General features: G+C 41.9%; 1 protein-coding gene across 2 annotated transcripts in view; it reads right to left on the bottom strand.

Moving 5' to 3' along the window:
- The window catches only part of LOC115167600 (SH3 and multiple ankyrin repeat domains protein 2-like), a 236,447-nt gene that overhangs the window by 29,240 nt on the left and 182,464 nt on the right, over positions 1-24,743 (bottom strand). For both annotated transcript variants that reach the window (XM_029722187.1, XM_029722186.1), the window contains 4 exons: positions 13,941-14,076; positions 13,758-13,838; positions 4,842-4,948; positions 4,581-4,704 (listed from right to left, as the gene is read on the bottom strand). In XM_029722187.1, coding sequence (XP_029578047.1) covers positions 4,581-4,704; positions 4,842-4,948; positions 13,758-13,838; positions 13,941-14,076 — 448 coding nt within the window. The remainder of the gene's footprint in view (positions 1-4,580; positions 4,705-4,841; positions 4,949-13,757; positions 13,839-13,940; positions 14,077-24,743) is intronic.

Below are 24,743 nucleotides of genomic sequence, written 5' to 3'. Positions count from 1 at the left end.
ACAGTGTGTGCAAATGTAGTAAGATTAGGGAGGTAAGGCAATAAATAGGCCATAGTGGCGAAATAATTACAATTTAGGATTAACACTGGAGTGATAGATGTGCAGATGATGATGTGTAAGTAGAGATACAGGGGTGCAAAAGAGCAACAAAATAAATAACAATATGGGGATGAGGTAGCTGGGTGGGCTATTTACAGATGGGCTGTGTACAGGTTCAATATTCAGTAAGCTGCTCTAACAGCTGATGCTTAAAGTTAGTGAGGGAGATATAAGTCTCCAGCTTCAGTGATTTTTGCAATTTGTTCCAGTCATTGGCAGCAGAGAACTAGAAGGAAAGGTGGCAAAAGAAGGTGTTGGCTTTGGGTATGACCAGTGAAATATACTTGCTGGACTGCGTGTTACGGGTGGGTGTTGCTATGGTGACCAGTGAGCTGAGATAAGGCGGGGCTTTACCTTGCAAAGACTTATAGATGACCTGGAGCCAGTGGGTCTGGCGACGAATATGTAGCGAGGGCCAGCCAACGAGAGCATACAGGTCGCAGTGGTGGGTAGTATATGGGGCTTTGGTGACAAAACGGATGGCACTGTGATAGACTACATCCAATTTGCTGAGTAGAGTGTTGGAGGCTATTTTCTAAATGCCATGGCCGAAGTCAAGGATCGGTAGGATAGTCCGTTTTACAAGGGTATGTTTGGCAGCATGAGTGAAGGAGGCTTTGTTGCAAAATAGGAAGCCGATTCTTGATTTAATTTTGGATTGGAGATGCTTAATGTGAGTCTGGAAAGAGTTTACAGTCTAACCAGACACCTAGGTATTTGTAGTTGTCCACATATTCTAAGTCAGAACCGTCCAGAGTAGTGATGCTAGTCAGGCGGGCGGGTGCGGGCAGCAATCGGTTGAAGAGCATGCATTTAATTTTACTAGCATTTAAGAGCAGTTGGAGGCCACAGAAGGAGTGTTGTATGGCATTGAAACTCGTTTGGAGGTTTGTTAACACAGTGTCCAAAGAAGGGCCAGAAGTTTACAGAATGGTGTCATCTGCATAGAGGTGGATCAGAGAATCACCAGCAGCAAGAGCGACATCATTGATATATACAGAGAAAAGAGTCGGCCTGAGAATTGAACCCTGTGGCACCCCCATAGAGACTGCCAGAGGTCCAGACAACAGGCCCTCCGATTTGATACACTGAACTCTATCTGAGAAGTAGTTGGTGAACCAACTTGTTGGTGAACCAGGCGAGGCAGTCTTTTGAGAAACCGAGGCTATTGAGTCTGCCGATAAGAATGCGGTGATTGACAGAGTTGAAAACCTTGGCCAGGTCGATGAAGACTGCTGCACAGTACTGTCTTCTACCGATGGTGGTTATGATATCGTTTAGGACCTTGAGTGTGGCTGAGGTGCACCCATGACCAGCTCGGAAACCAGATTGCATAGTGGAGAAGGTACGGTGGGAATCTAAACGGTTGTTGATCTGTTTGTTTGCAGGGCAGGATGGATATAGGTCTGTAACAGTTTGGGTTAAGAGTAGCTACCCCTTGGAAGAGGGGGATGACCGCGGAAGCTTTCCAATCTTTAGGGATCTCAGACGATACGAAAGAGAGTTTGAACAGGCTAGTAATAGGGAGTGCAACAATTTTGGCGTATTAATTTTTGAAAGAGAGGGTCCAGATTGTCTAACCAAGCTGATTTGTAGGGGTCCAGATTTTGCAGCTCTTTCAGAACATCATCTATCTGGATCTGGGTGAAGGAGAAGCGGGGGGGGGGGCTTGGGCAAGTTGCTGCGGGGGGTGCAGAGCTGTTGGCCGGGGGTAGGGGTGGCCAGGTGGAAAGCATGGCCAGCCGTAGAAAAATGCTTATTGAAATTCTCGAATATCGTAGATTTATCGGTGGTGACAGTGTTTCCTAGCCTCAGTGCAGTGGGCTGCTGGGAGGAGGTGCTCTTATTCTCCATGGACTTTACAGTGTCCCAAAACTGTTTGGAATTAGTGCTGGAGTGAACCAAGGGCTATATCTGTTCTTAGTTCAATTTATTTGGAATGGGGCATGCTTATTTAAGATGGTGAGGAAAGCACTTTTAAAGAACAACCAGGCATCCTCTACTGACGGGATGAGGCAGGCATCCTCTACCCGGGCCAGGTCCGTTAGAAAGGCCTGCTCGCTGAAGTGTTTTAGGGAGCGTTTGACAGTGATGAGGGGTGGTCGTTTGACCACAGGCCCATTATGGACGCAGGCAATGAGGCAGTGATCGCTGAGATCCTGGTTGAAGACAGCAGAGGTGTATTTAGAGGGCAAGTTGATCAGGATGATATCTATGAGGGTGCCCATATTTACGGATTTAGGGTTGTACCTGGTAGGTTCCTTGATAATTTGTGTGAGATTGAGGGCATCTAGCTTAGATTGTAGGACGGCTGGGGTGTTAAGCATATTCCAGTTTAGGTCACCTAACAGTACGAACTCTGAACATAGATGGGGGGCAATCCATTCACATATGGTGTCCAGGGCACAGCTGGGGGCTGAGGGGGGTCTATAACAAGCGGCAACAGTGAGAGACTTATTTCTGGAAAGGTGGATTTTTAAAAATAGAAGCTTGAATTGTTTGGGCACAGACCTGGATAGTATGACAGAACTCTGCAGTAGATTGCAACTCCGCCCCCTTCGGCAATTCTATCTTGACGGAAAATGTTGTAGTTGGGGATGGAAATCTCTGAATTTTTGCTGGCCTTCCTAAGCCAGGATTCAGACATGGCTAGGACATCAAGGTTGGCGGAGTGTGCTAAAGCAGTGAATAAAACAAACTTAGGGAGGCTTCTGATGTTAACATGCATGAAACCAAGGCTTTTACGGTTACATAAGTCAACAAATGAAAGCACCTGGGGAATAGGTGTAGTACTGGGGGCTACAGGGCCTGGGTTAACCTCTACATCACCAGAGGAACAGAGGAGGAGTAGGATAAGGGTACGGCTAAAGGCTATAAGGACTGGTCGTCTAGTGCATTGGGAACAGAGAATAAAAGGAGCAGATTTCTGGGCATGGTAGAATAGATTCAGGGCATAATGTACAGACAAGGGTATGGTAGGATGTGAGTACAGTGGAGGTAAACCTAGGCATTGAGTGACGATGAGAGAGGTTGCATCTCTGGAGGAACCAGTTAAGCCAGGTGAGGTCTCCGCGTGTGTGGGGGGTGGGACAAAAGCGCTATCTAAGGCATGTTGGGCGGGACTGGGGGCTCAACAGTGAAATAAAACAATAAGAACTAACCGAAACAGCAATAGACAAGGCATATTGACATTAGAGAGAGGCATAAAGCAAGGACAGATGTTGATCAGCAGAGCTAAGACAACAACGAGCAAATGGCGATGAATGGGCAGAGAGGGTCTTTTACAGGACCTGAGTTCAAGCTGGGGCCGACAGATAAACAAAATTAGGTACCGTGTAAATTAACAGTACAGCAGGCATCAGCTGTGTAGCCGAGTGATCATAGGATCCAATGAGCAGCAAAATGTCAGGGAGCCGTTCGGTAGTCGCTACTACGCTAGGCGAGCGGGAGACACGGCGTTCAGAAAGCTAGCGGGCCGGAGCTAGCAGATGGGTCTTTGGCGACATCGCAACGGAAAAGCCTGTTGAAACCACATCGGACGATTACGTCGGCAGACCAGTTGTGATGGATCTGCGGGGCTCCTTGTCGACAATAAAGGGTCCAGGCCAATTGGCAAAAGAGGTATTGTAGCCCAAGAATTAGCTGGTATACCTCGTCGGCTAGACGGAAGATGGGCCTAGCTCAAGGCTAATTGGTGCTTGCTTCAAGACAGGGGCGTTAGCCAACAATAGCCACTAGGTTGCAGCTAGCTAGCTGCGATGATCCGGTGTAATGGTCCAGAGCTTGCGGCAGTAATCCGGTGATGTGTTAGAGAAAAGCAGTCCGATATGCTCTGGGTTGATATCGCGCTGTGCAGACGGGAAGGTATTGACTGAGCTAAAGCTGGCTGGTGTCCGAGCTAAAGGTGAAGACCGCTAGCAGTGGCTAACAATGACTAATAGCTAGTAGCTATTAGTAGCTAGCATCTGATGGAGGTTCCAGTTATAAAGTATAAAAATAGCAGATCCGTACCACATTGGGTGAGGCGGGTTGCAGGAAAGTATATTTAGTTCGTAGATGGAAAGTGAGATTAAAATATATACGAAAAAACCCCAAAGAAATAGACTAATTACATGGAACAAGACAAACACACTGCTACGCCATCTTGGAACACCAAAACATATACTGAAGTTACTGTAGCTATTGCAGTCATAACACACAGACCTGTCTTTGGGCTACTATTGGCTCTGAGTGGCGTGATGAATTGGATGGACCATTAATATAATTTGTTTCTATTAAATACTATTGCTTAATCATAGACTGTGGTTTCAGTGTATGGGTAATGGGGTATAATATTGTCGCCTCAGAGCACAATTTGGCAAGTGTATCACTCTAATTTGTCCATTATCACACTTAATGAAGCCAGTTACTCTCTGAAGTGAACTCTCTGGAAACGGTAATCATAGTAAAGTGCATTAGACATTAGACACATACACACATACCTATGGACTTCTGTCTCCTCATGGTGCCACCCTTGGCAAGTATGCCCAGGAATGCCCCCCCTCTAGGACTGCCTGGCACAGTGGGTGGTACCACTGCCACTCCACCCTGGCGGTCGTACATGGACTGTAAAGCAGAGTTGGGTAGGGTTAGAGTTTGACATATTCACAACACACTGAGTATTTACCAGTACCGTACTGTACATTGTTTTAGATATAAACGTCTGCTAAATGGCATATATTATACTGTGTGGAGTAACTCACATTCATGTCAGTAGGCGTGACCAAACAGCGGCTGGAGGGGCGTGGCTTAATGGTGGCCACCTTCATGTCCACGGCCTTCTGGGAAGGTGACACCTCGTCCACTTTATCTGCAAGACAAACCCCACCCCCTATGAGTGACAGGGTAAATAGGGCAGGACTTCCTTAAGCGTAAATATGTCATGGGCCAAATGCGTTTGCAAGCCAGTCATTTTCATGACCCCTTCCTCAGTTTCCAAACTAAACTGAGGCTGAAACAGAGAAAAAAGAAAAACAATAAAATTACATTAAAAAACATGTAATTTTGGGAAGAGGCCAGCCTTGGAAGCCGTGCAAGCCTTATATTGCAAGCCTTATATAGCTTATATTATGTAATATTTAGTTGTATTCATTTTTGGAAAGGCTCCATGCATTTGGAGATGTTACTGTACTTAGAGTGACTTGAAAACATATCCTCTTCTTCTGACCATCTACACACAGAGGGAAGAGAGTGGATTAAGCTTTAACCAGGACTTAGATTAGTAACAACCTCTAAGACACACATTCGCACAAAGAAATGCACACACACACACACAGAATCATACGAACATACACACATATTCTGACACTATGGGAGACTTCTTCTATCTGGCCATTTTCTGAGGCATGATGTGTATAGATTCTGTTTCCGATGCCACTTCAGTAAATGAAACCACTCCAAATTCATCCATATTCAATACAATCTGTTATGCCGTGTAGATCCTGCTATTTAACATTATTGTTAATCTGTTGCCAATCTTTCCATTCATATGGGATTGAATTGCAGATTTATTCTAATAAAGTCAGTTAAGAACAAATTCTTATTTACAAACCTGGACGACACTGTGCCAATTGTGCACCTAATTCATGTAGCAGGATCAATAAAACAGATGGCATGAACTAGTTTTGAGATGTGAAAACTTTGATTTTGGGGTGAACTATCCATTAAATAGCTCTTGAGTTACCTGAATAAACCAAAGTTTAAATTTTCACCTATGTGACTATGCGTCTGACATAAGTAATGTTTGAAATATAATACCATGTTATCACGTTATTGAGTCTGTGATGTCCATTCAGTATGCACAGAGATTAGACTGGAATAAAATCATGCATTCTCATTGGTGCAAACAATTACATTCAATGACAAATCAATTTACTACTGTCAATTCCATTTAATTTCCAGTCAATTCCGGAAGTGAACTGATATTCGGAATTGGAATATTGTTTACTTTCTGAATAGTGACAGTTGGTATTCACGTAATAATAAGGAATTCCCCTCGACCACGGCCACAAATTGTGGAAAACCAACATACTTTCCTATTGACCCCCATTGTAAAAGAGACAACTTCGTTGTAGATTTTCTGTTATACAAGAAATAATAAAACATGCTGAAAAGCTTCTGTGTTGTTCAAAGTACATGTAGACAGGTCAAAAATCCCGACCTACGTTCGCAATGCTCCCACATAGGGAAATAGAGCTTACGAGAAGAGCCCTATGGCTTCAGGCTATTCAGTGTGGGACAGTGGGTAATGTGGAGACGAGGTGTCCAAGTAGGCTACACGTAGCTATGTGTGCGGAAAACATTGAATCACAGGTAAGACATTTAACTTGTTTAGAACAGTCTGTAACTCCACCCACTACTTGTAGCTGTATAGTCCGTTTGTTTGTGTTGTTGGTCTTGGCTAGCTTAATGTTCCGGTTGGTAGCTAGTTAGCACTAACTCACTCAAGTGGCTGCTAGCATCGTCATGAAAAGGTGCATGAGGGAAGTTTTTCTAAGTAGTGAGAACGCTACAAGGCAGGCAATGTTGAAAAGTAATCTTGAGACATGTACTTTTCTTAAATGTAGTTTTGTAATTGACTAAAACAAGCAGACACCAAGAATATTGCATCTGAAAAAGGTTACGTTTTTGCTGTGGGGTAACCTAAGTATCCACAGGTTGTTTTCCTCACAGGCGGGCAGGATCGTTCTATCTAATACCGACTGGGTCTACTGACCGGAATTTGAATGGAACTGACCACAACCCTGCTTGTTGTACCGACTTTATCATGCAAATATTACCAGACAATGACATACTAAGTAGGTATGTCTCTCAGGGGGAAACACATTTTGTAAATGATACAAAGACACTTTGTAAATATAATTTAAGAAATATTGTTAATACAGTCAATAAAACCAATACACAAGTCAGTGATTTGTGGGTTAGTCCTCAAGTCATCCATACAACATACTGTACTTTGTGTGAAACATGCCTACGTAACTTACCACCTTTCTTTTTCCTTAGTGTAGCTTGGGAGGGATAGAGAAAGAATGCTCTGTATTTGATATGTGTATTTGACCCGGGTCTGATGAAAAGTACACTACATGGCCAAAAGTATGTGGACATCCCTTCAAATTAGTGGATTTGGCTATTTCAGCCACACCCGTTGCTGACAGGTTTGCCGCCATTGGGCTCTGGAGCAGTGGAAACGCGTTCTCTGGAGTGATAAATCACGCTTTACCATATGTTAGTCCTACGGACAAATCTGGGTTTGGTTGATGCCAAGAGAACTCTACTTGCCAGAATGCATAGTGCCAACTGTAAAGTTTGGTGGAGGAGGAATAATGGTCTGGGGCTGTTTTTCATGGTTGGGTTAAGCCCCTTAGTTCCAGTGAAGGGAAATCTTAACGCTACAGCATACAATTACATTCTACACGATTCTGTGCTTCCAACTTTGTGGCAACAGTTTGGGGAAGGCCCTTTCCTGTTTCAGCATGACAATGCCCCGTGCACAAAGCGAGGTCCATACAGAAATGGTTTGTCGAGATTGGTGTGAAAGAACTTGACCGGCCCACACAGAGCCCTGACCTCAACCCCTTCGAACACCTTTGGGATGAATGGGAATGCAGACTGCGAGCCAGACCTAATCGCCAAACATCAGTCCCCGACCGCACTAATACTCTTGTGGCTGAATGGAAGCAAGTCCCTGCAGCAATGTTCCAACATCTAGTGGAAAGCATTCCCAGAAGAGTGGAGGCTGTTATAGCAGCAAAGGGGGGACCAACTCCATATCAATGTCCATGATTTTGGAATGAGATGTTCGACAAGCAGGTGTCCACATACTTTTTTGTAAACGTATATGCATGAAAAGCAAAATACCAAATTTGTAATGAGCAGCCATAGAGATAATACACTTTGACATTCTCTATCCTATACAGCAAGAAAAGACAGTATTAAAATAGCAAACAGTGAACAGTAAAATTAGTAGTAGAATTCATGCATGTGTCAACTGAGATCAGGGACATAACATACAATAGTGACATTGGCCTGACATTTTTCAGTTCAGCAAGACCTCCCTTTCTCTCTCTATCTCTATCCCCAGCCTCTCCTCTCTGCCTTAATTTATCTCCTCCTCTTTATCTCAATCTCTCTCTTCCTTTCCTCCCACTACTGAAGGAACACAACGTTATTGATGTGTAAAGTGTTTCTCCTGTTTTCTACCTTGCACACAGTGTTAATTTCGTCAACAATAACTATGATGAAAAACACTTGTCAACTACCTATTTTTCCTGACAAAACCTATGACAATAATAACATGAAAGGCCCTGGGAAAAAAATATAAGTTACTTTTCATTTCAGTGATGAAAATGTGATGAGAATTCCATGTGAGATTAATGGACATTTAATTTGACATGAAGTTTGTTTTTAACTGTTTTGTCCAATCCTAAACGTGCCTGCATAATATTTGATGCAATCCCCTCATAGGCAGAATTAATATCTTTCAGTTGCCCGGTCTGATTGAGCTGATCTGCCTGGCTCTCCCACACAGCTCCCAGGCGGTCACTTCAGTCATTAGTCAATCTTTTGAACTGATGCGAAGCAGGACACTTCACTTGTAACTAACCTCAACTAGAAACAATTTTTACACTCTCTCTTACTTTCATGGAGGCTATTTTTGCATCGATCACGTCAGAAGCTCTATTTTCCCATCTGTGCTGCAGCTCTTGTGACACGGTCTGCAAAGTCGAGTTGCGGTTGCTTTTTTCCTATGGGAAAAATGTATGCTATTTGTTGAATATTAGGAGAACAGTAATACTTCTGGCATTTTTGTAAAGCTCAAATTCTCCCCTTTTCAAGGAAACTGCTTCTATTTACCCCCTTGACAGTTATGATGGAGAAAAAAAATCAGAGCTGTAAATTGTTTAACCTCTAGCGAAGGCTTTTAAGCCTACATGGTTAATTATGAATGGCATTGGTTACAATCTGCCACAATTTCAATGTTGCCAGCTAAGGTATACAAGTGGATAGTAGATCTAGTTGGACAACACTTTCTGAATGTGCACATGATGGAAGTTAGAGGTAGCCTAAATATTCATTATTTAAAGATGCACTACAGTGGTTCCTCCTTTAAAAGTTGCGAGCTTACACCGCGGGACTTAGAGGTACCCAGCGTCACGGCTTCATTGCTCCAGACCACAAAAAGGGGGAGTTAGAGCACTCATTATGCATTTGGGTCCCAAGGTTTTAATATGACCAATCATATCGAGTGGTTCCAATGACAAATTTGACGTGAGCAACCTGTCGCTTGCGACTTCCTTCAGCAAAGATGGCTGACAAAACATTACGGTGGAAGCAAATGTCAGTAACTATAACGTCATAACGAGTCAAGCAAACAATGTACAATTGAGAGGAATATGTAAGTTAAAGTAGAGACAAACGATTGTGCATATTTTTTTGTCATAAAGTTAATTTATGAAAATCGCTACTTAGCAAGGTTTATTTTCAGTCATATCCAAAACCAGGTGTATCAAACTCCATTCTTTGAATGATGCTGTGTCTGCATGTACAGTTGAAGTCGGAAGTTATATACACTGAGGTTGGAGTCATAAAAATTGTTTTTCAACCACTCCACAAATTTCTTGTTAACAAACTATAGTTTTGGCAAGTCAGTTAGGACATCTACTTTGTGCATGACACAAGACATTTTTCCAACAATTGTTTACAGACAGATTATTTCACTTATAATTCACTGTATCACAATTCCAGTGGGTCAGAAGTTTACATACACTAAGTTGACTGTGCCTTTAAACAGCTTGGAAAATTCCAGAAAATTATGTCATGGCTTTAGAAGCTTCTGATAGGCTAATTCACATTATATATAAACAATATTTTGGAGATTATTTTGTATATATATATATATATATATATATATATATATATAGCCTTCCCGCTGTGGGCGTCTATTTCAGCACCGTTTCGTGCTGCTCTGAGACAAGCATGGAGAAACAAATGTTAAATTATATTCTTAAGATATGTGTTGACTGAATATAAGTGATGTCTGCTACATAATCAAGTTAGGTTTCTCCAGAAATAAATAATTCAAGATAACAAACTGGCTTTATTTACAAATTAGTGAGAATGTCTCACCCCATGTTCAAGAATTTCCTTTTTCTCGCTCACTCTAGGTTAAATGAAAACGAAATCTCCAAAATATCGTTACTTTTCAAACAAAGGGATTATTATGAATTAATTTAGAATTATATAAATTCCCCTTAGGATCTGTGAGAATATCTTAGAATATCTAACGGGAAATGCCCATTAGATATTAATTTAGAATCCTCCAATCCTCTAAATGTAATTATTGGCGGAGAGTCATGTCATTGCAAAAAATATATTTAGATATACTGTAGGCCTACCATAGGCAAAATGAGTCTCACTAGTGTTGAGTAATGTGCTGTGTCTTATTTATTTAAAGAGCATATTGAAGTTAGAAGCAATAGGATTTGAAGCAAAAGCCTACAGCTATTTTAGCACCGTTTCGCGCTGCTCTGAGACAAGCATGGGGACTGGTCTTGATAAATCAATGAGATTTTTATTTTCACTTACTCTCCGTTTGGGTATTGGTTTGACTAGAATTAGAAAATTAGGGTGCAGAAATGTTATGCTCTTAGTGTAACCTTTATTTAACTAGGCAAGACAGTTAAGAACATATTCTTATTTACAAGGACAGCCTACTCCTTCCTCCTCGTCCGGGAATTGAGCCCCGGTCTCCTGCGTGCCTTGCCCGCATGACACAGATTCTTTAGCTAAATAGCCCAGTACTGTACTGCTGACCGCCACGTTGTACAGCGCCATATTTCCGTTCCATCCTAACGGAAACCCAGAGGGTTTTTATTGGAATAGAAACACCATAATATTAATCTAATTAATTAAGCAAGTACCAGTAAAAAGTTTGGACACACCTACTCATTCCTGGATTTCTTTATTTTTAAAATATTTTCTACATTGTATAACAATAGTGAAGACATCACAACTATGAAATAACACATACGAAAACAGTTAAGAACATTTACAAGGACAGCCTACTCCTTCCTCTCCATCGGGGAATTGAACCCCGCTCTCCCGCGTGCCCGCATTCTGTAGTACAGACATGGCCTGCTCCCCCTTATGTAAGGAATTAGGCACTTTCCCATGTTTACTACAGTATGCATTGTAGGCTATGTTTACTTGTCAGACTGAACAGTAACCTAATAAACAAATGCAGGTGGCTTATATCTTCAAAATGCATTAAATGCTTTATTATTCAAATGTAAAAGCATATACTGTACAATACTGTATTTCTTCATCAGCATCTTTATGCTTTCGTTAACAAAATAATGAAAAAAATACTTTTTCAAAATGCAGATGTTAATTTAGTTATGAATCCGTAACGAATTACTATGGGAATAAATATCACTGATTTACAGAAATATTGGAACAAAGTTGTCTAATGAAGGCAAACTATTTAGAATAGTTATGCTGTAGCCTACTCCCGACCGTCACGTTTTACAGTGCCATATTTTCCATTTCATCCTAATGGAAACCTAGAGGGTTTCGTTTTTCTCGGAATAGAAACACCATAATATTAATCAAATTAATTAAGCCAAATTTCGTAAAATCAATCCCATATACTATGTTATTACAAAGAAAGGTTTTAAATTCTCTGGTAATGCCAATATGGAAGACTATCAAATTCTTCTCAAAGATGCCCTCTGGTGGTCAAACTAGCACTAACTTGCATTAACAGAAACAATGGGTGACAATTAGATAATGTGCCACAGAATGCTGCAGCAGCCCACAAGGTCTCCTGCAGTATGACACAACTTTTAAAGGAGTAACCACTGTATGCCATTTCCTGGTTGCAAAAACAAGTATAGTGTAGAGAATCATTGTACCATCTAAAACGTTGTGAAATATCTTTTCCATAACCAAAAATATTGTATTTTCAGCTGTTTGAAGCTGGTGTACAAAACTTTAAGTAAAAGATGCAAAAACTAAACTTAAGAACGGGAAGCATAGAAATAGCCAACATAGAACATATCTACTGCTTCTTAAACTTGCTTTCAATGCGACTGAACGATCTATAACTCACATTTCTATGTGAATTTGGTCAGGTAACCCAAAAAGTTACATATTGCAGCTTTAATAGAAAAAAAATGCACTGACTATTATGTGACTAAAATGGCTATGACTAAAACTACACACAAATTTTCCCAAATTTAACTAAAACTATCAAAGGATGAAATTACTAAAATGTGACTAAGACTAAAAATACATTGAAAATAGAGGCCAAATTAACACCACAAGTTTCATCCCCATTCACCCTCTCTCTGTTTCTCTCTCTTCCTCTCCCTTATTCCCCGTCTTTCCTCCCAGTCTTCTCTCTCTCTCTTTTCTCTCTCCCTGGTTTCCTCCCATTTTCTCTCTCTGTTTCTCTCTTTCTCCCTATTCCTTGTATTTGATCTCTCTTCTCTCTCCATCTCTCTTTCCCCTACCTGAGTTAGAATGGTGGTGCTATAGCGTAGCGTGCGTCCCTAGCTACCCACCAGTTCCTCCTCCTCTCACCGGTGGTCTAGAGTAACCCTTCTCAGAAGCGCTGACTGTTCCCTCTGTCAGAACACATTACCACCACACTGCGCTCCTATTGCACACACGGGCCCTCGAATGAGATCTTGGCCCAACACACATACACCCATTCACATGTGCATACACACACTCACAAACGGAGAAGCATAATCACACATGCAGATGCACGCTCTCACACACAGACCCACATTCACAACCGTGTCTGTGTTTCTTACTCAAATCAAATTGTATTGGTCTCATACACATGGTTAGCAGATGTTAATGCGAGTGTAGCGAAATGCTTGTGCTTCTAGTTCCGACAGTGCAGTAGTATCTAACAAGTAATCTAACAATTTCACAACAACTACCTCATACACACAAGTGTAAAGGGATGAATAATAATATGTACATATAAATACTTAAGATTTCCTAGGGTAACAATGTAAGAAATAACACATAAAAAACGAAATACTGCATAGTTTCCTAAGAACGCGAAGCGAGGCGACCATCTCTGTCGGCGCCATCTCGCTTCCACTCAAAGACACGAATGCAACTCTAATGCCATCTTTACAACATGCCAGCTCCTCGTTCCCATGGTAGTTACACAAAACAAATCTGTGGAGGTATTTTCACAAACGACCGCATCTCATGCAATGATGCAGAAAATCACTGAGAAATCCCAGTGATAAATAATAGCAAAAATATTACAATCTAAAATAATACATGGTTAACATAATTAACAGCATGTTTTGGTTTGAACCGATGGGCTTGACACTACAGCTTAGCTTCACGGGTTCAAAAGATGAATAAAACGTCAATGAATCAGCATGTTGAATATGTTGAATATTAGATGCACTTCCCACACCAGTATGCAACATAGTGTATGTTTAGCTCCACTCCTTACCTTTACTGATTTCCACTATTGGGAGATAAATAACAAACCAATAGGGACAGAAGGGAAAGATCGAAAAGAGGGCGTGGTTAGAGAGTCTCGTCTCAGTGACTCCTTTGTGAGAGCCTATCAGATTGCCCCTTACCTAGTTCTTCCAGTTCAGAGGTCATAGACTTGGAGCGCATAGACAGGGCGGTGGTGGGGGCTCTCTTTGGCGGTGGGGGGGCTAAGAGAAAGAGAGAGAGGCCGAGAGAAAAATACATTTGGAATTTGGCCTTTATTGACACATTTTTCTACCATAACATGAAGTGGTGTAGGGGTGTAGTACCTTTTTTACGTGCGGTATCCTCAGGGTCCATATTCCTGCTGACCGTTACCACTTTGATGATGAGGCTGTTCCCTGCATGACGGATCATGTTGACCACCTGCCTGTGGCCCACCTTCACCACATTCTCTTGGTTCACCTAACAACACACACAACACACACTCTTACAATACACATATTTATATATCTGTGCTCTAACACACACACACACACACACACACACACACACACACACAACAGTATAACACAATACAGTTATATCCATTCAGATATTCCAGAGTGAAATCATGTAATGCCAGAGCACAGACCACATGTGATACTAAGACACACACACACACACACACACACACACACACACACACACACACACACACACACACACACACACACACACACACACACACACACACACACACAGAGAGAGAAAGAGTGGTATTTAGGGAAGTTGTTACTATCATACATATATTTTTACAAGAGAAACTGTTGCGTTTTTCAAAATTTTAACAAATGGGGATCACACAATACTAAAACTGGAACAACATTCCCAGTAACGGTTGCACAAGAAGAACTGTGTGCAAACCACGACCCCAAATATTAGAATGAGCGCCCACCTCTAGCTGGGCTTGGTGTGGGCTAACGCCTGTTGGGCTTGGTGTGGGCTGGCTTGTGTAGGGCTGATATGGGCTAGCCTGTCTGGCTATTCTAGGCTAACCCGTGTCGGGCTGGTGTGAGCTTGGTGTGGGCTAACCCGCATTGGGCTTGGTGTAGGCTGGCCCATCTTGGGCTGGTGTGGGCTATCCTGTGATGGGTTGGTGTACGCTATCCTGTGTTGGGCTGGTGTGGGCTTGGTATGGGCTGGCCCGTGTTGGGCTGTAACCAGTGCCTGTCACCTGGCTCAGGTTATCAGTCCACCTACCAGGGTATTTACAAACAGCCCAGGAAAGAAATCATAGTCATAATAATAATAGTCATTGCAAAGCACACTGCCCTATCCCATCTGGACAAGAGGAATACCTATGTAAGAATGCTGTTCATTGACTATAGCTCAGCATTCAACACCATAGTACCCTCCAAGCTTTAAGCTCGGAGCCCTGGGTCTGAACCCCGCCCTGTGCAACTGGGTCCTGGACTTGATGGGGGAGAATAGGTGAGTTGATGAACACGGGGAAGCGAACAATGCATAATTATGTAATCACCAATTGTAAATGAAGAACAGGGCGGGGGCATAGGGACAGTTTGAGTACTCGCATTATAATTTTTGCTCTGGAATATTTTTATCTGGCATTTATCTATATGCCAACAGTGCACAGCAATGCCTAATTTATCATAACCATTACAGGTAACAAATTCTAATTGCTAAATTGTCCCATATATATTCAGTCAATAAAAAAAACAAGTGCCATTTAAGATTAATTTATTGAAACCGTAATATCAACTGGTTATACTATATCATAGAACACAATCTTCAAAAAGGCAGTAACCTCAGCAGTAACCTCAGCAGTGGGGCTTGCTTGTAGAAGCCTATGGCTGTGCAATGACAGCCTTGTTTTGTTAATTTAGCAGACAGGACACTCTTATTTCCAGAGCCCTTATCACAGTTAAGACACAACTATGTTATAGTAAAAAACATAATGTAATGTAACAGAATCAAATATAACAGAATATTTTTCTAAATGTATAAAGTTGCCAGTGCGAAGTGATTCGCATTTTGTGTCTGGAACAGTGATAATTTGAAACAGGGCTCAATTTGGCAAGCTAACTTTTTTGGGGGGGTATTCTTTTCGATATACAGAATAAACTAAATCAAAAATATTGACTTAGTTTATTCTGCCTGTTCTTTTGAATTTTCCAAATGGATTAACAATTCCACATGAAACACTGCATGGTGATGTATTACAGCCACAACATCAGTTTGGTGAGAAGGTCTATTTTTTTATTTATCCTTTATTTAACTAGGCAAGTCAGTTAAGAACAAATTCTTATTCACAATAACGGCCTACCCCGGACAAACCTGGACGATGCTGGGCCAATTGTGGGCTGCCCTACAGGACTCCCAATCACGCAGCTCGGGAGGCCTAGGCTTAATGATTCTCATGAAAATACGCTCTTTGCCTTTATCAAACTAATGTTTTTGCATTTTTTCAGCGTGGAACCTGTTTATATTTAGGGGGTTATAGCCTAGGCTAGAGATGGGCAACTCTGATGGAGGTGGAGGCCTTATTACGAGGGGCCACAGTGGCAAAACATTTTAGTGGCCCGTCGTGACGGCGAAGACAAAAAATATATTTTTAAAGTGAATTTCCTGCAATTATGCAAATTTTGCCATTGGGCATAGAGAAAATATTGTCATTTTAAAGCACATTTGTGCAATTCTACACATTTTGCCATGGGTCTGAGAGAAGATTTAGCAGTTTTATAACTCATTTCATGCAATTCTGCTCATTTTGTCATGGGGCGTAGAGAAAAATGAGCAGTTTTACAGATAATTTCCTGCAATTTTACAGATTTATTCAAAAGGTGGAGGCAAATGTTTGCAGTTTTTAATATGATAACTGATGATCAATGAGCCCCACCCCGGTCAATAAATCGACCATGCTTACTAAAAGTTTCAATAGCTGGCAAAAGATTTTTTTGCTGACATTGGCTAATTGAGTGACTGCTGATGCACAACCAAACTTCGAAATTGCACCTTGTGTATTCTATTATTCTAACTCTCAACAGTAAGTTGAGACCCCGACTGAGTCCACCCCCCAATGAAAAAAATAAATATATTTTTATGTTTTAAATTGGTCCGCAGGCCTACAAACGGGCCACCAGTTGCCCATCCCTGGCCAAGGCTAACCAATTCTAAATGACACTAGCAGTTCGCAAAGTAGCCTAAGAGGAAAATAGACGGGACTTAATTATTTCCAAACTGCAGATCGTTGTTAGAACACATACTGTATTTCCCTACTTCAATCAACCAATACATTTTGATTGTGATAAAACTGACATCATTGTCAAGGAATGTAGCTTGTGTAGTATCCCATCAGGTACATTTTATAGGCATTTATTTCTGTAGGCCAAATGGGAGCTTGTGTGCACACTCAGCACACGCGTGTGTGTAGAGGGAGCGGTTGGAACGCGATGAAGTGAGTAAGACACAGACGGGAAAGGGAATTTAGGGAGAAGAACTGTTTAGTGCTTGGATTGGTTTCTTTTTTGTTGTGCCCTGCAAATGCACATGTACAAATGGAAACCTAGAGTAAAAGCAAATGAACAATGTCTTCAAGACAACATTTATTTTTATTTTGTGGACAAAATGTAACTTACCTGTTCAAGCAGCAACAAATCACATTCCACTAAACAGTTTTACAGTATACAAAAAAAAGGGATCTCTGGTTAAAGATCTAGTTTGAACGTCCGTTCGAGTACTCGAGTACTCGTAGTCAATGAGACCGTACAGAAAAGCATACACACTACAGAACTGGCTTTGGATAACAAGTGAGGGAGCAGTGTGTGTGTGTGTGTGTGTGTGTGTGTGTGTGAGGGAGGGAGGGAGGGAGGGAGGGAGGGAGGGAGGGAGAAAGAGAGAGAAAGAGTGTGTGTGTGTGTGTGAATATATGAGTGTGTCGTGTAAGAGGGGCTTTTATGTTGAACGCAGGCAGGTTACTTGTTAATCCCACAGTGGAGGGGCTGTACATTTGTGGAAGATTAGAAGCACAGCCTCTTGTCTTGTGGTGTGTGTTTGTGTGTATTCCCTTGATGAAAGTGCGAACAGGGAAACTTCAAAGCAGGCTCATTAAACGTTACCTGCTCTCCAGAGTGTGCGAGTGCATCAGCATGTGTTTGTGTGCATAAGGGAGAGAAATTATGTGTGTGTAAATGTTTGGTGAGTATGCATCGTGGTTTATTTGTTTGTGTATTTATGGGGACCTTTCTGTGTCTGAATGAGTGTGCTTGTAGTGATGACGCACAACTCCAGATAGAAGAATCTGGATTCTGATGAATCATGCTGCTGAGCACGGAACTATCAAAGGATGAGTACACACACACACACACACACACACACACACACACACACACACACACACACACACAGTTGAAGTCGGAGGTTTACATACACTTAGGTTGGAGTCATTAAAAATCATTTTTCAACCACTCCACAAATTTCTTGTTAACAAACTATAGTTTTGGCAAGTCGGTAAGGACATCTACTTTGTGCATGACACAAGTAATTTTTCCAACAATTGTTTACAGACAGATTATTTAATTTTTACATTTTAGTCATTTAGCAGATGCTCTTATCCAGAGCGACTTACAGTAGTGAATGCATACATTTCATTAAAAAAATCCCCCCCCCCCGTACTGGACCCCCGTGGGAATCGAACCCACAACCCTGGCGTTGCAAACACCATGCTCTACCAACTGAGCCACACGGGACCACTTATAATTCACTGTATCACAATTCCAGTGGGTCAGAAGTTTACATACACTAAGTTGACTGTGCTTTTAAACAGCTTGGACAATTCCAGAAAATTATGTCATGCCTTTAGAAGCTTCCGATAGGCTAATTGACATCATTTGAATCAATTGGAGGTGTACCTGTGGATGTATTTCAAGGCCTACCTTCAAACTTTACTTGACATCATGGGAAAATCAAAAGAAATCAGCAAAGACCTCAGAAAAAAAATGTAGACCACAAGTCTGGTTCATCCTTGGGAGCAATTTCCAAACGCCTGAAGGTGCCACGTTCATCTGTACAAACAATAGTACGCAAGTATAAACACCATGGGACCACGCAGCCGTCATTTCGCTCAGGAAGGAGACTCGTTCTGTCTCCTAGAGATAAATGTACTTTGGTGCGAAAAGTGCAAATCAATTCCAGAACAACAGCAAAGGACCTTGTGAAGATGCTGGAGGAAACAGGTACAAAATTATCTATATCCACAGTAAAAACGAGTCCTATATCAACATAACCTGAAAGGCCACTCAGCAAGGAAGAAGCCACTGCTCCAAAATCGCCATAAAAAAATCCAGACTAGGGTTTGCAACTGCACATGGGGACAAAGATCATACTTTTTGGAGAAATGTCCTCTGGTCTGATAAAACCAAAATAGAACTGTTGGCCATAATGACCATCATTATGTTTGGAGGAAAAATGGGGAAGAACACCATCCCAACCGTGAAGCACGGGGGTGGCAGCATCATGTTGTGGGGGTGCTTTGCTGCAGGAGGGTCTGGTGCAATTCACAAAATAGATGGCAACATGAGGAAGGAAAATTATGTGGATATATTGAAGCAACATCTCAAGACATCAGACAGGAAGTTAAAGCTTGGTCGCAAATGAGTCTTCCAAATGGACAATGACCCCAAGCATACTTCCAAAATTGTGGCAAAATGGCTTAAGGACAACAAAGTCAAGGTATTGGAGTGGCCATCACAAAGTCCTGACCTCAATCCTATAGAACATTTGTGGGCAGAACTGAAAAAGCGTGTGCAAGCAAGGAGGCCTACAAACCTGACTCAGTTACACCAGCTCTGTCAGAAAGAGTGGGCCAAAATTCACCCAACTTGTTGTGGGAAGCTTGTGGAAGGATGCCCAAAACGTTTGACCCAAGATAAACAATTTAAAGGCAAAGCTACCAAATAATAATTAAGTGTATATAAACTTCTGACCCACTGGGAATGTGATGAAAGAAATAAAAGCTGAAATAAATCATTCTCTCTACTATTATTCTGACATTTCATGTTCTTAAAATAAACTGGTGATCCTAACTGACCTAAGACAGGGAATTGTTCTCGGATTAAATGTCAGGAATTGTAAAAAACTGGGTTTAAATACATTTGGCTAAGGTGTAGGTAAACGTCCGACTTCAACTGTGTATATATACACACACACACACACACACACACACACACACACACACACACACACACACACACACACTTTGAATATTCTTGAGGAAGGAACATCGTGATGAGGGTGAAACGTTGTAGTTTCATTACACTATACATCAGGATGCCTTTAATATGGATTTTAATCAATGCTTTAGAATTCTTACAGATTTGTCCTTATTCATTAAAATACATCAGGTATCAGGTACCAAAGCAAAGACCATACCTTCTGTAATGATAATAAGTTAATGAACTATCAGCCAACAATTATCTATAATAAAAGCACAGGAGCCTGCTGAGGGGAGAACGGCTCATAATAATGTCCAGAACGGAGCAAATGGAATGGCATCAAACACCTGGAAAACATGTGTTTAATGTATTTGATACTAATCCACTTATTCTGCTCCAGTCATTAGCACAACCCTCTTCTCCCGAATTTAAGGTGCCACCAACTTCCTGTGAATAAAAGGTGTAGTGATACACAACAAACAAAGTTTGGACTGACGTGACATAACTTTTGCCTACTCCGCCATTATTTCCTTCCTCTGAACCCAGGGTTTCAGACCTGACCAGTAAGGTTTGATTCCTGTGCTCTCTGCCGATACCAGAGTGTCTGTCTGACGCACATGCTCAGAAGGCTTCTCCCTCTGTGTGCATCACTATCATCAGCATTATTAATGCAGGCACAATGCACCGATGGTTGCTAGATTACTGCTGCACTGCGTAACCGTTCTATGTGGGAGTGCGGTGTTGCTGTATGAAAAAAGGGCAAGTACCATTTATTATTAAAGGGGTTGGGTTGACAATCTGGGTTTTTCGTCAATGGAGTTTTCACAAATTCGCACCTTTTTTCTGTCGCAAGAGTCTATAATGAGCTGCTCAATGATGAGACATCATTGGTTCCCGGGGCAAAAACCTTGTGATATCCTGGAGCACGAGTACAGGACATTAAAAGGCTGCTTCTGACTATTCTATGACAGCTGCAGGGAGCTGACGCTGTCGTCGTCCATGTGGGGTCAAACGACATTAGGAGGGCTAGCTCGGTACTTCAAAAAATGTATTTTAAAGAGCTGATTCTAGCACTGAAAGATTCCAAAAAGCGGCCAATTATTTCAGGTCTGGTACCATTGTTGGGCCGCGGGTGTGAAAGCTTCAGGCTACCGGCATTACACGCATGGCTAAAAGATTACAGTAGCTCTGTTGGAATCGCTTTTATAGATAACGTTGAAACCTTCTGGAAACAGAAGATGCTCTATAGGAATAATGGTCCATCTGAATTATCTTGGCTCCTGGACTCTGTCCACGCATTTCAACTCTGTGTTAAGACAATGACTTATTAATGACCCAAGCCCAACTCAGTTAATCCCTACCATTGTGTCGCTGTGGTGTCATAATGCTGCAGCAAATGTACATTATCCCAGGGGCATTGGCAGACAATGAAAATAACCAAATTGATGTACCTCTAACTGCCCTGAATGCCTCTGTTGATCCTACAGCTATTGTATGCAGTAATCATTTGCCTATGAACCAGAGTTATACTGTTAGCACTGAGGCGGTGTGTCCTAGTAGGAAGTCCACTGTGTGCAGCTGAGCCTGCACTATCAACTCAAACATAAATAACATGAGCATGTTTACTTCTGCTAAGCTTCCTAGTAAAGCAATAAAAACAATCAAGCATCCCAGAAAAGTGCTAAAAATAGCCCACATTAACATATGTAGCCTAAGAAACAATGTTCAAGAAATGTATATATGAACCATGAGGCTTTTTCTTGAGTTGGCAGCTTGATGAAAGCCAGGCAATATTTAAATCACCCAGAAAATATACCTCTTTCTTTATATCACATACATTATCAAGCATTTCACACATGTTATCCAGATACTGACTGTAAGCACTTGGTGGTCTAAAGCAGCTTCTCACCAGAATGGGCTTTAGGTGAGGCAGATGACCCTGTAGTCATATTACTTCAACAGTATTTATCATGAGATCCTCTCTAAGTTTTACAGGAATGTGGTTCTAAATATAAACAGCCACACCACCTTTAGCATTTCTGTATTTTCTGTAAATCTTATAACCATGTATTGCTACCACTGAATCATCAAATATATTATCTAAGTGAGTTTCAGAGATTGTCATAATATGAATGTCATCTGTAACGAGCAAATTATTGATTTCATGAACCTTGTTTCTTAAGCTACATATGTTAACGTGGGCTATTTTTTAACACTTTTCATGGATGCTTGATTGTTTTCATTGCTTTACTGGGAAGCTTAGCAGAAGTAGACATGCTCATGTTACTTATATTGATGCAGGGTGAGCTGCACACAGTGGACTTCCTACTAGAGCACACCGCCACAGGGCTAATAGTATAACTTTGGTTCATAGGCAACATGATTTGGGTGGATCTCAACCTCCTTATAAAATGAGCTTTGTTTCCAGAAGGTATCAAAATTGTAATTAAATGTTACAACCACAGACCTGCAATAGTCTGTAGCCATGGAGGGCGTTTGTTGGTGTCAAGCAGAGACTCAATCAGTTCTTTCAAATCCATCTTCAGCTGTTCTGAGCTGCCCTTCATAATGTAATTGAATCCCATATGAACTATGCTAGACTACATTTCCTGATGCTCATTTAAAATGTTTGTGAGCAGCTTATTGATTTCATGTACTCATGATCTTGGATAGCACAAAGTTTTTGCTCCAGGGACTGAGACATTTCTCACCACTGATCTGCCCAATACAATGGCCGGAGAAGGGGATGGAGAAATCTGCCCATTCCTACACCTCACACAATTCGTTGAACCTTTCACAGGCCCCCGAGGAGCAGCATAGCATATGCCCGCTGCTCTCGGCGATGGTCCAGACCTCCCACAGCAGGCAGTGCACCGTCGGATCTTGAGAGAGGGAAAGGAGCCGAACTCAACGACGAAGCCACTACTGGAGTAAGCGTAATTGGAGTCAGCACAGCCATCGCAGACACAGGCAATCCCAGCGATGAAGGCGCAGGAAGATCAGGTACCAGTGCGGCGAAGCTATTCCATGTGTCAAACTCTCGCAGACACACCAGTCCACTTATCAGAATGCCGTTGCCTTCGGTTTACACGACTTGTGACATGGGACCAGCACTGACTGGGATAATTCTCTTGCTGTTCTCTGTCTACTCCACTACAAGATGGAGGAGGAAAAGCAGATGGAGACGACTTCCTCGGCAGGCACGTTCCAGGTAGCACAGGCCATTCGGATAGGGACAGATGACAAGGCGGGGATACACCCATCAGACACGAGCGGCGTCCAGCCACAGGAGTTGAGAACCAGAAAGTTCCAATTTACGTTTTCCCCATAAGTTCGCACAGAATTGAAATGTGCTTGTCAATATTGTCCTGGATAAGAGAGTAATAAACACAGCTTCTACAGCGCTGGAAACAGTTGTTAGGTATCCAGGCAAAGCGGGCTCCATTGCAATCTAGCTAGCTAGCTGGTAGCAGGCGTTGACACAAACACTTATGAATAAAATAAAAATAAACCTAATAAAACTTCGGAAACAACAGGCTGAAACAACAGGTCGAGGCGCAGGAGGTATCTGAGTTCATGACTGGAGTTAAAAACTATTTAATGAAAACTATTTTCATAAAAACAACAGATGTGGAATAATGTAAACTGTCATGGTCAAAACATGTTGATACAACATTAGCTAAGATGGGGAGAAGTCTGTCCATAATAAAGCGCTGCTCTGCCTTCTTAGCAACACGATCAACAAGGCAGGTCCTACAGGCCCTAGTTTTGTCGCACCTGGACTACTGTTCAGATGTGTGGTCAGGTGCCACAAAGAGGGACCTTGGAATATTACAATTGGCTCAGAACAGCACAGCTGGCCCTTAAATTGTACATGGAGAGCTAACGTTAATCATATGCATGTAAATCTCTCATGGCTCAAAGTGGAGGAGAGATTGACTTCATCACTACTTGTTTTCGTAAGAAGTGTAGACATGCTAAATGCACCGAGCTGTCTGTTTAAACTAGTAGCACACAGCTTGGACACCCATGCATACCCCACAAGACGTGCCACCACTATGGAAGGCCACACTATGGAAGGCTCACAGTACTACACAGAGCCATGACAATATGGAACTCTATTCCACATCAGGTAACTGATGCAAGCAGTAGAATCAGATCAACAAACAAAAAAAGAATACACCTTATGGAACAGCGGGGACTGTGAAGAGATACACACAGGTACAGAGATGCACAAGCACACACGCACTAGCACACACATGTACATTGTAATATTGTTGTATCATGGTATTATACATTTTGTATTGCAGATACAGTGGCTTGCGAAAGTATTCACCCCCATTAGCATTTTCCCTATTTTGTTGCCTTACAACCTGGAATTAAAATGGAATTTTGGGGGGGTTTGTATCATTTGATTTACACAACATGCCTACCACTTTGAAGATGCAAAATATTTGTTATTGTGAAACAAACAAGAAATAAGACAAAAAAACTGAAAACTTGAGTGTGCATAACTATTCACTCCCCCAAAGTCAATACTTTGTAGAGCCACCTTTTGCCGCAATTGCAGCTGCAAGTCTTTGGGGTATGTCTCTACGTATAAGCTTGGCACATCTAGCCACTGGGATTATTGCCCACTCTTCAAGGCAAAACTGCTCCAGCTGCTTCAAGTTGGATGGGATCCAGTATGCTTAGGGTCATTGTCCTGCTGGAAGGTGAACCTCCGTCCCAGTCTCAAATCTCTGGAAGACTGAAACAGGTTTCCCTCAAGAATTTCAATGTATTTAGTGCCATCCACCATTCCTTAAATTCTGACCAGTTTCCCAGTCTCTGCCAATGAAAAACATCCCCACAGCATGATGCTGCCACCCCCATGCTTCACTGTGGGGATGGTGTTCTCGGGTGATGAGAGGTTCTAGG

This window comes from Salmo trutta, chromosome 29, assembly GCF_901001165.1.
Source record: "Salmo trutta chromosome 29, fSalTru1.1, whole genome shotgun sequence".
Taxonomy (NCBI): domain Eukaryota; kingdom Metazoa; phylum Chordata; class Actinopteri; order Salmoniformes; family Salmonidae; genus Salmo; species Salmo trutta.
Note: the sequence above shows the minus strand (reverse complement) of the source record. Positions and strands in the feature narration are given on the sequence as shown.